General features: G+C 28.3%; 1 protein-coding gene across 1 annotated transcript in view; it reads left to right on the top strand.

Moving 5' to 3' along the window:
• The first annotated feature begins 1,140 nt into the window (after positions 1-1,140).
• LOC111036049 (thyrotroph embryonic factor) overlaps positions 1,141-12,959 on the top strand; it is a 61,076-nt gene continuing 49,257 nt past the window's right edge. Inside the window, exon 1 of the mRNA XM_022317956.1 lies at positions 1,141-1,598. Coding sequence (XP_022173648.1) covers positions 1,520-1,598 — 79 coding nt within the window. The 5' untranslated portion in view covers positions 1,141-1,519. The remainder of the gene's footprint in view (positions 1,599-12,959) is intronic.

Consider the following 12,959-nt stretch of genomic DNA (forward strand, 5'->3'; position numbering starts at 1 on the left):
AAATTCAAAATTAATACATTCATATCAGTGACCTAGACCGAGCTAGACACCTAGTCAATAACAAGGTACATTTGTACCCATCCTATAGCATACAGCTGATCAACTTCTCCTGTTTTTTCCGTCAAAATCAATTGAAAAGTTGTAGTCTAGCCCAAATATATTTATGTTCAACACGTCTAATTAAATATGTACATTATTATTTTTTATCACTTCATACAATTGTCTTAGCATTAACACCTTACTTAAAATTTAAATACTATAAACAGATGAAGTATGATATACGATTTATTCAGGTACAGTGAGACTCGATTTTATATTCTTAGAAAAATATATCTGTTAACTGTTAAATACGTATGAATTGATTGATGTTTATTGAATTAACTAACTAGTAATAAGTAATAACTAATGAAAAGAAAAAAAGTAAAATGAAATAACAGTCTTAAAATTGTATCAAGTTCATTGTACAAGCGGTAAGCAAAAAAACAATGTTAATGTTAATATATATTTTACAGTCACGTTTGACTTGCGCGTTGATGTGAATTTAAAGTGTATAGAACACAGAAAAATAGTATTATTCATACAAACAATTTCTGAAAAATAAGTAACGTTTATTATTATTGGCCAGTTTTAATAGGTACTACGTATTTGTCAAAATCAACAAGGGCATTTAATCATAAAATATTATTTATCACGATTTTTACCTATCAAACTCAATTGTAGTTTGATATTTAATACTATAATATAGAACCTGTAAAGTCCTTAAATATCATTTGCATCCATGTTAAAATTGAAACTAAACAAATAGGTAATCAAAATGTGGTTTTTCGGTATGGCTGGCGTACAGTACGGTCGCTGCAACAATCGTCACACCGTCGATGGCGATTATGTTTTAAGTACCTAATATAATTTTTTTATTATGTCTATTCGGAATACATGTTTACACGGAGCATTTACATGTGTTGCCTACAAATTAATAGGGACCGTCTCGCAGTTAAGTTATCACTGTTATCAGCGTCAGAGAAAATGATTTGGATTTGACCAAACACGAGAAATATTAAAAACAAACCGGTCCAATTAGTATGACGTCATGGCTAGATATACCAGACGCTTCTGCACGTCGACCCGTCGACTGTTCGTTCTATCGCCCCGTTCAGTAGGTTGGTAAGTGTCGGGTGTTTCACGTGTGTTACTTATTTAAAAGTACTATAGCACTCAGTTGTACTCGTCCGTTCGTTTGTTTTGTTTTTTGTTTTTTGTTTTCATTTAAAACAACGAAGTTAATTGATATTGTTACTCAAGTATTATTGATTGTAAAAGCAACGGACACTCATAAATCATAACCGTGATTTTTACTGTCATAAAATAATATTATAAATTACAATAATATACGCTCTTTTTTCGATTGTACAGTTTTTTCATGACTCGCACACGTGATCAAAACTGTCGTAGTTGGTGACGACGGTTTTTTTTTTGATTACATTATTTTTGCTCTCACATTTATACAAATTATCATACAGACATGTGCGATTTACGAACCAACAACGGAGAGTCCATGTTCGATGACATGATACTAGACGAATCGTTTCATCCATTTTTCGGTAAGTAACAACACATTTTTAAATTTTTCACGTCGAAGTATTGTTATGAATTATGATACGAATTGTAAACGTGTAATAACTAATTATTATTCATTTTATTTGAAAAAAAGCTGTTCATTTTATATTTTTAAAATGAGTTAATGCTGGTGCTTTATTTTTCAAAAATTTAATGTTGATCGACAATAATTATAATTTCTAAACATTTTTAAATATATTAATATATTACAGAAAAAGAATAATAATTAAAATTCAATAGGTACCTGCATATTCTTAAGTCAGATTCTATAACAGTATTGACATTTTAGATAAGTACGTAAGATTATTGTAGATAAGTTAGATTAATGTTTTAATTTAACTAAAATGTATTTTTAAATAAAATTATTCTTGTAGGATATTTATATAAATATTAACTTGGAATGTTAAAAGTGATTACTCGTTTTGAAAATTATAATTAGAATACTTAAATGTCATATGCATTATGCGTTATAAACTTATGAACCACGTGGTGTGCAATGTCTTCATTAAGTCGTCAGCTTTGATTTAAATACATGTATTTAATCGCTCAGCAACTAATAATCACATTATTCGAATAAGAAAATAGTGATTGGTATTTATTAATCACATATATGATCATTGTTACATAATAATATTATTATCTTATCAAATAAAAGTTCGAATTGTAACAGTAATAATAATATAAAATTCAAAAAGAACAAGATATTCTCTTCAATACAAGAATCTTTTCGAGCTTCGCCAAATTAAAATCTTCATCTATTGTTTATGTCAATGCATATGATTACTTCTAAAAATAATTGCCATGCTGTAGTTTATACAAAATATATGCTATTTTAATCATCGTAAATGATTGTACTGGTTTTCAAATCCCCTTGACCGTATGTGAGCACTGAGCGTCTGAGCAATTACTGTAATTCGATACTTAGAACACCAAAAATATAACTATTATCTATAAAACGCACATTACATTACACACTTTTGAAAAGAACAACAATAATATTCTTAGAACCCAAGTTTATGTATGATTCGTATAGAGGTATAAATGTATAATACCTATCCATATGGCTATATTTGATTTATAATTATCATTGTTAACTGCTTACATATTATAGCAAACTATGTTTAATTTTGTACTTCCATTCGAATAATTACATCAGCAGATCATCTTAATTTATAATGGTATACTTATATTTTTGTCAATAGCTTAACAGGTAATGTTCTATTTCGTATTTTTAAATACGAAATTACGTTTAATAATCTTAAACCAAAGGTGCATCATCAAAACTAATTACCTGCCAATCTCATTTTTATCATATTGCGTAAATGCAAATCTAATAACAAATTTAATGTACCACGATTTATTGAACAGATAATGGTCCTAATCTAATAAATAACCGATAAGTAATAACTATAATAATATTTACCTCTATACAAAAAGTTTAAACCTTAATATTATTATGCTAAAAGTATATCATTATCATAGATAATATAAGTTACTGAATAAATTATATTTCTTAAAAACTGTACATAGTCTATGTAATTAGTTTATATCTGCAACGATTTTAAACATTTGACGTAATTTGTTATTAATCCTAATAGGTACACAATCGACATTTTATTAGAACCACATTTAAATTATTTTAACCGTCACTCTACACGCCTAACCTTTTTAACGACAAGTCAATCAGTTAATTACGATCTATAATTATCATTTATCATCCATCTGCGGCATGCCACACATTATTTTGAACACTACATTAATTTTTCCCAATGCAAAAGTTTTCTTACTTTAATTAATTCCTTAAATTGACAAGCAAATTGTCAGTCTGTCTTTTCTTCTAACTCACATATTATTGTTATTTTGCTCAAAATTAATCTATTCTACCATGCTAGTTTTAAAATACTATTGTTTTCTATGATATTTTAATCGATTTATGTTTTCATTTATTTGCCTCTAATATATGTGATGGTTAAGAATGATTATTGTCCGTCTACGAAAAAATAAAAGACGATTGGCAGGTTACCTATCTACATTTTTTCTAGATGTTACTCCCTTATATAGATAAATTATATTATAATACACCACAATACACTTTATGTTGTCCTAAAACACGTCGCAATAGCAAAATCTATTTCCCAGAAATCATTTATTCAAAATCAGTTTAAACTAACGAAGAAGAAAATAATTAAATATAAGATAAACACGAAATTATCTGCCTACATTGAATATTGGCGAGGAGCATATATTGCCCAAGGCAATATTGAATATCATGTTTATGTAAGAATTCATTTTTTATTCAGTAGTTACTACCAATTTTTGTTTTTTGATTTTTATCCGATTTTATAATGATATTTACCAAATATCAATAGGCAGAAATATTTTCATGAGTTCATGACCTTAAAAAGGGGTCCAAACCTATGGAATAATACTATAGGAAATGCATTATCTATAACACATCAGTTATCAGCATCTAGTTGTCAGCAAACATTTACTATTGAAATAACGTACGTCCTACTACAGGTTCAATAATAATATTATTATGTTTAAAAATATGTTGTTAATTTTGTTATTGATCTCTTCGCAAAACCATTTAAGACGAGGACCTGGGCGCCGGGAGGGTGGTGCAAGAGGGCTTTACAAAAAAAATAATATATTTTTAAATAATAACAAGACGTCTAGGTTTTTTCCAAATTAATTAATTGCATTTTCAATGAATTAGGTAAACTCATCTAATCTTTTTAGGATTTTCTAATACCTAGCATTACTTTGAAGCTGTGGAAAAAACTAAAATAACTGTGTATTGTCATATAATTTGAAAAAATATTCCTACGTATTTAACTCAAATAATTTAAGCATTATTGTGTACTAGCACGACGCCTGACAAAATTCCGGGCGGCACCCATGGATGAGTACGTTTCATCTTTATCCTTCATATGTTGTCTACGTCTTACAAGCGTGTGTAGGTAACAGAAAATTTAGGTTCTGCGGTATATATTTTACTATATATATTTAGCTTCGTTTGTTTTATTATTAAATTAATTTTACCTGTTATAAACATCAAGGTATACACATTTCCCGTGGTTTCTAAAAAAAATTTTTTGATTCTTAAATTATTTTGAAACTAGTTATGAGCATTTTGAAATTTTTATATTTTATTATTGTATAACTCTCTTCAAAATTAAAATATCTAAAAACCCTTCTAATAAACCACAGAAAGTACCTATGTTATGTTTAAGGTTAATAATATTAGGTAAATTCACTCTAACATTAAAAGTAACCAAGCAAACTAAATAATTAAAATATGATAACTTCTGAACTTAAATTTGCCATGTTGCGCACTTGTAAGACGAGGAAAACACTTGCGGGTGAAATGTCCTTACAATATTAAACGTTAAATATTTATGTATAATGGTGTCACTGACAATAATTATTATATTGTTAGATTGTATATTTGTGTTAAACCTATAATAATATTACAGACAATGGTCGCCGACTACGATAATATAATATTATATTAAAATGTTGACGAACTGCGCACATAATATGTATGACGTGCATTTCGTTTGATTTTCACTCAATCAAACACGGAATGTTTATTAGTTTTTAATATTAATGTTTACTACGGTGTACGCCTGCGGGCAATCGGGACGAAATTTAGATTAGCTGTAAATTGTCACCTAAAGTAGCGTAGACACGTAATAGTATTATATTCTGTGGTAGTCTATAGGTACAACCATTTGAGTAATTTGTGGGATATGGTGTGCACTTGCCAGTGATTTCCCAATTCGCAGACAAACACGTATTCACCTCGCTTTAATAAAATAAATAAAATAATTTATGCATATAGGTACATGTCTGATATATTAAAAAATAAAAATAATTATAACGTATTATAATAATATAAGTTAAATACAAAATAATGAAATGAATAAATTTAAAAACCGCAGTAGTGAACTTTTCAGTTATTTATATTTTAAATATAGGTATACCTATATATTGTAATATTATATTTGTCAATTGTCTTGTGTAGGTCGTAGCGTATATTATCATCGTTGTCGATCAATTAGACTTTTTTTAAAAACTATTGAAAGCTGGGTATCGGTGAACTGGGTATAAATACATTTGTTCCACAATGTTCTTTATATGTTGTTCAGATTAGTTAATGACATTAAGAGACGCTTTTTTAGCTAAAATAATGACATACTAAAAGTTCAAAACATTTTTATTAATTGTCATAATACTTAGTTGGATATATTTGTATATAAACATTGAACATTCTAAAAACTTAAATATAAGCTATCTCAAATAATCTTCGGTATTTCCTTTGTATTGATAATTTTTAATTTAAAAGTAACTTATTAGATTTTTGCATTATGTAGTGTTATGTACCTAATAATTTTTATTTTTTAAAGAAAACATAATAAATTATTAAAATGTTGTTATGTTTAATCATAGTTTTATAAATCTGATAGTACATCAGAGTGGTTTTGATTATGGTTGGCAAATTTTTTAGCATTCAACACAAAACTCTGAAATGACAAATGACGCATCTGGGTACAATATAGGCCAAAATGTCTAAGTATGAACGGTTTTGTTTATATTTTACGATTGAGTGAATAATACAACCAACTAAAGGTGAATAACCCTTATGTTTAAGTTTATTGGATGGGTTTAATAAAAAAATAAAAGTAAATAAAAATCATTTTATTATATAGGCATATTTAAGACAGCTAATGAAGTATAAAAATAATGACAAAATATTCTATTTTTGTCGATTGCTGGCTTAGCCTAATTGAAAACCGAGGTTATTTGATACAAAATAATCCGATAGCCTAACCATTTCCGTTTAAATGGGTCAAAGGCGAATGCGTATAATCACAGGCCAACGGCGAAGTTGATAATGTGAACAGTATAAGCTATATTTTTCGTTCACGAAATAATTTGACTGATAATATGGCTACGTGAATATATTTCTCTATAAATATTAACTGAATATTATTATGCTTAAATTTCGCATTCGATATTGGACAAAGTTTTATTCGTTATTTTTCGGCTTTGCGTATAGTATACACGTTCGGCTGTATAGCTGTATAATATAGTATACCTATACACAGGTTCTTCTCTGTGTTACTTTAGCGTTGCTCACTTCTTCTTAAGAGGATGTCCTACCTAACATTTTCTATGATATTTGTTGGTAAGACGGAGTCGACACACGCAGGTACCGAAGTCCTTTTAACCGTAAACGAAACGAGTGACGTGTGGATAATTGGTCAGCCATCAATGGATTCCCACGAAACACGATACTTCCACACCAATTCTCAAGAAATCCGAGAACACAGTTGTAGGTATATAAACAGAGGCTTCGAGTCTCTATTAGTTTTTGAATCCGTACACTTAAAATAATGAAAATAAACTGTAGCATGCCAGTACATGTTAAAACAATGCATCAAACTACTGCAAAAGGTACTATTTATCATGTACAGGTGTACTAATAAATAATTGCATTTAGATTTTTGAAATTAAAACAAAATTGACTTTGATCGCATTAATGTCATAGGTTAAACTCATAATGGACAACAAAGTTTACCTATAGGTATAGTGTATATGTTTCTATGATATAATATGTATAAGGCACGTCATATGTGCACCAACCTTGTGTGGTGTATTGGTAGATTAATGTATGGTGGACCACCTAAAAAAAAAAAATGCTACTTCTACGTTGGAAGTATTCAATTACTTATTAATTATTACCTTATGTTTCATACTTAAACAATAGTACACGTATTAATTATATTTTAGTACAAATAGATTTTTTTAATTTACCTATCATAATATGTTAATTGTTCAAATTTAAATTGAACTTTGAGTACAATTATACGATAAATAACTTAAAACCAATAGGCAATAATGATCAATCGATCACTGTCTCAAAATATAACGATTTTACCAATTAAATAGACCTCTTTAAAGGTACCTTAAAATAAATTAAAATAATAATTTCAATTAAAGGTACCATAATAGCCCCATTAGAAGTAGGTACAGTTTTTACTCTTAAGTATTTGTTATTAAATAATAAGTGCAAACTATTTTCAGAAGTTAATGTTCAGTAACATAACATCATATTAAATACCATCATACATAATATTTAACCATTTAAGTATATTGTATATTATAATATTATACATTATAAACTCTATATTTATAAAACAATTTAACGAGAACCAGTGTACAACCTTGTAATTAGTTAAATGAAAACTAAGTGCCTATACAGTGTAAAATGATTAACTTACTTATATGCAGGATTTACAATTCCATTGTGGTAAATTGCACTTACTAATACAATTTAAATATGCAGAGTAATTCAGTGAGCATAATCAACCCCATCATTCTTCCCTTTAATTATTTATCTATTCAAATTCAAATTTTTAAATGTTTTAAATATATCGTTAAGACCGTATTATTTTCAAATTCTGGAAGTTTTTTACACTACTCAAAAGTGTCCTGTGGTGATCCAAACTTTTTTTTTTTTAAATGATAACCCCCCCCCACCCTTTACTGTAAATTATTTAATAGATAATTTTTTGAAAAATGTTGATATATCTAATTTAAAATTCAAAAAATTAGTTTCTCAGTTATTAAAATATTTACATTATAAGTTTAGTGGTTTAGTCCTTAAAAATGGCCTTTTAAAATTTAAATTCGATGTAATGTTGGGTTTCCTATTAATTATACCTGGATCATTTTTACAAATTACTAATATTGATGCTTATTAAAATTATCATATCACCATATTCTTCCCCTTTTCTTTCAGACCCATTATCAATATTATTATCCTTAGCGCACAAAGTTAAATAACTCAAAAACTATTCGTTTCTGACATTTCAACATTTTCAAAAAAATTATCCTCTTAATAATTTATTGTAAAAAAGGGAGTTCTTTTTTGAAAAAACCAGGTATTTGAATCTCTACATCAACGATCCCCACGTGGTACAAAAAAATTTCAAGAATGTGAAAATATGGTCAAAATGAAATTTCAAATAACTGCAGTATTGAAGAAAAAAAGGGTTCGAGCATGCTTGGTGAAACGCCCTGTATGTATAGCTATCAAAAACAAATAATATATACTTTTATTTATAACTATTGAAAAATTATAATATTCATGAACATAATCATTAGATTATTTTCTACAAACTTATTTCATAGCCATCTGTACGTACCTATTTTCTAAACGAACAAAATATATTATCTATATAATATTACATATAATGTAATGGTGATCTGTGTTTTAATACAATTATTATTAATGCACCTATTTACAGTTAATAGTTATTAGTTATAAAAGTTAGTTTTTTGAACCAAATACAGCCATTATCAATAAATTATATTATTATATGATATTTCTTGATTTTGAATTTTCTCTGTAATATAATTTTTCTATATTGCCTCGTGTGTATTTTAATTGTTCTATAATAGTAGAACTATAATATTATACTCTATAACCGGATTATAGTAAACATCCAAGTTAAAGTAGCCATTTGTTGATACACATGCCTCGTACTCAATAGTCAATGCCCGTATGAAAATGCAACGTCATGATACCTCTGACTATATACATTGATTAAATACAATTAATACATTTATGACCACGAGCATGAAATTACTGCTGTAATCGTGCATTTACATACAATTTATAAGTGTCCTTCTTCGGAAAAAAAATTATAAAATTTAATTTTATGGTACTATGATGCCGGCCAATTTGTAACCCAGTGTATAGTGTATACCAACGGCATAATATTATATTATACTTTGTCCGGAGAGAGAACGTGCCGATTCTACGCCATATAGAGTAAGTATGTAAGAGTACTCTATGTTCTACTCATTCCCCCGCGTCACCCTGCTTTCGAAACCAGTTCCCATATGGCGGGATGTCCAGTGAGGATGCGTTGAAAAACCGATTTTGGTCGGCCCACGGGTTGTCCTCTCGCTGGACGGACTATACCTACACGTTTTTAAATAGCATATGCACATAAAATAAACATTTATTTATACTTTCCAAACATAAATTCTGACCTGACCTCCGTACTAGCCTCCGTACAATATTTTTGACCACAATTCGCCAATGTACATAAATGTCCGCTGCCCTATGATATATTACATGAAAAAAAAAATTATCCTATTGCTTTTACGGTAACGATTATAATGTTTATTGTATAGTGTGCAACTGACTAGTACTTATTAGACAGTTAATAAATAATTATAACCGAGTATGATAATTAACCCGAGTATTACAACGAAGGTGATAATTAACTCGTTAATTTTTCAAAAGACTATAACTTTTCATAACTATAGTTTATAATAAAATTACGTTGACACGACTAAATATTATTTTATTTTAATTATGTTTCATTAAAACATATCTATACCCTGTAATCTATATTTTATTTTTTTAATTTTTAATTTTTTTTTTTAAACGGTCTTATAATATTATTAAGAGCTTAATGTTATTCTGAATATTATAATACAAATATGTATCCACCAACCAGCTTTTCTGAGTTACTTTGACTACTGTCTATGTAAAATTGTAGGTCATAGATGATGCAATGGCACATATAGTGTAAAATATAAACACATTCTTCTAATAGGTACCTATATGTTAAATCAATCATTCAATGCCATGAAGTTCCACCAATGGAAGATTTCTTTACTCAAGGCTCCTACCTCTTGACTACTTTTATCAGATAATTATTTACAGATAGTGTAGTATAATATACATTAATGTATGAGTAAAAATAGTTTTTTTTACATTATAATTAATGTATTTATATATAATGTGAAAAAAAATTAAATAACTGCCTTGCCAAATAACAAAAGTGAGATGCCTATAATTATGAAAAACTACCTAAATATCCCGGCTTCGTCCGTGTGCTGTATATACGCTATGAGAGTGTCTCTCGGTTTGAGTGTGTCTCAGTTTTAGTTTCAGTTCACTGACAAATCGGCATCTGTTAGAGTCTAATTCGAAATAGATGGGCAACTGCAAGTCGCGGATTAGATTTAATACTTGGTATATATTTTAACGTGACATCTCTAAAAACAATCACTGAGATTTTCGTCAAATTTAATTGAGTGATTGTTGAGTATATAAGCTATTGCTATACACTTGAAATTTGGTTTTAAGATGTAGAAGTTACTTGATACTTGCTTGTACCCGATCACGTCCTGATCTGCCTAATAACCAATTGCAACCATTTGTATGCATAAAAATAAATATTAATATCTTCTATTACTATTGTAATCTGGAACAAATGGTATCCATTTATACACAACAGTCCCTTGTTGACCACATCTTTAAAATGCGCATATCGGAAAATCCTTATTTATCGCACATCTAGATCACTAGAGGGACCACTACTTCAAATAAAGTTATACTTGTTATTTGTAGTTTTTAAGAGTGATGTGTGAGTGAGCAAGGGTGTCGGTGAGTGGTATTTGGCTAATATATATATAGAGAGAGAGAGATAAACGAATACCTTTAATACTTGAATTATTAAAATAATGTATATATTTGGTACTACGCATACTTCGTTTAGGTTTCTTTCTAAAATAATCTATTAATTTTTTACTTTGTAAGTTGATTAAAATATGATTGAATAATTTATAGTTTAATTATCTTATTTTCTTAAATGACGATTTTCATTCACATTTATGATTTATCTTTATTTGTATTAACAAACTAATAGAAATATTGTACTGATACTCCAGGACAGCCCAGTCCTATTATCTATTAAAATTACCCTATAACTATTATCATTATTACTAATATCAGTATGTCACAAATCTCATTTGATAATAATTACGGAAAAAAATGAATGACACGTGGCACAACGATTTGGTATGGACCCTAATAAAAATTAGGCTGTATAGAGTCAAATATATAGATTAATTCAATGGTCTTAGGGATACGATATTCCAGTACACAAGTGCTGTAGTTGTAATAATCTACAATATTATCTTGAAAACTGAAAAGCCATCTTGGGTGCTGAGAAAAATAATTTATTACTTAGTTATCCAAATGTCATAAAAACATTTAATTTTCTTTCCCTAATCTAATCAATATTTCACTTGTCAATAGTTTACGAAGGCGGGTGAGTTCGACTTTACTGACACGCACGTTTTACTTATCACTATCCAATAGTCACATCTGCATAATATGTCCAATAGGTTAACCATTGTCCTTTCTTTCTGAAAATGATCGCAGTACATGCATACATTTTGGTATATGTGCCTATTTTATGTTTTTCACAACATATTATAACATCTTATTTATTTGTGCATAATTATTAATATGTTAATATCAACGTTTAGAATGATCAACTATAATTATCAGAAAAACGTCCAAGGCTAACCAAACATTATAATATATATATTTATATATTATTCTACCGATTTAGTATTTATTGTAATAATGTAATATACTTATAATATGTCTTACTGCGTTTGTCCTCGCATATTCCAGCCAAAACCTACCACTATAGCTGTATAGGTTAATAAATTATTTATACTATAAGAATAGTATTCCTTAAAAATGGTTTAACAAAAATATAAAATAAATATAATATTAAATCTAGTATTTACTATACAGGACCAACTAAAATTATTAATATTAATTACTAAACAATTTAAATCACCATAACCTGTATATCTTTCAAACCTATTATCGTGGAACATTATCTTTAGTACCTACATAAAACTAAATAACTCAATAACTACTCGTTAAAATTTTGATTCTGATCCGTAAAAATGTTCATAAAAATTATCGACTAAATAATTTACAGTAGTAAAGAAAGGAGGATCCTCGTTTGAAAATCAGAAGGACACTCCTTATAAGAAGTATTTAAAAATGTCAAAAATTAGATTTTGAATAGTTGTATATTATTGGAGAAAAAGGGGGTTAGCATGCTTGGTGAATCATTCTATATATTATAATATTACCTATTATATAATTTTAAATGTTACTGTGTTATTATAATTGTTGCCATACACGAATAAATAAAAACCTATTATTCACATGCTTATAATTACTTCAACAAGCTTGGTCTAAAAGCACATTTTTAGAATCGAACTTATATCATCGATATTACACGGGACAGACCGGACAATTTGGTATGTAATATGTATACCATTGCCTGAAGAACTGACAAAAACAAGTGGTAAAAGTTTTAAGACGTTTTGGCCTTTGACCAATCACAATGTCCAAGAATAATTTATCTGCGAAACTTAATTGGTACCCGGTCCATTTCCGTCTTCACAACATCTGACAATTGTTGAAGAAACGAGTGGTTATA

Source organism: Myzus persicae, unplaced genomic scaffold (genome assembly GCF_001856785.1).
Source record: "Myzus persicae strain clone G006 unplaced genomic scaffold, MPER_G0061.0, whole genome shotgun sequence".
Classification (NCBI taxonomy): Eukaryota; Metazoa; Arthropoda; class Insecta; order Hemiptera; family Aphididae; genus Myzus; species Myzus persicae.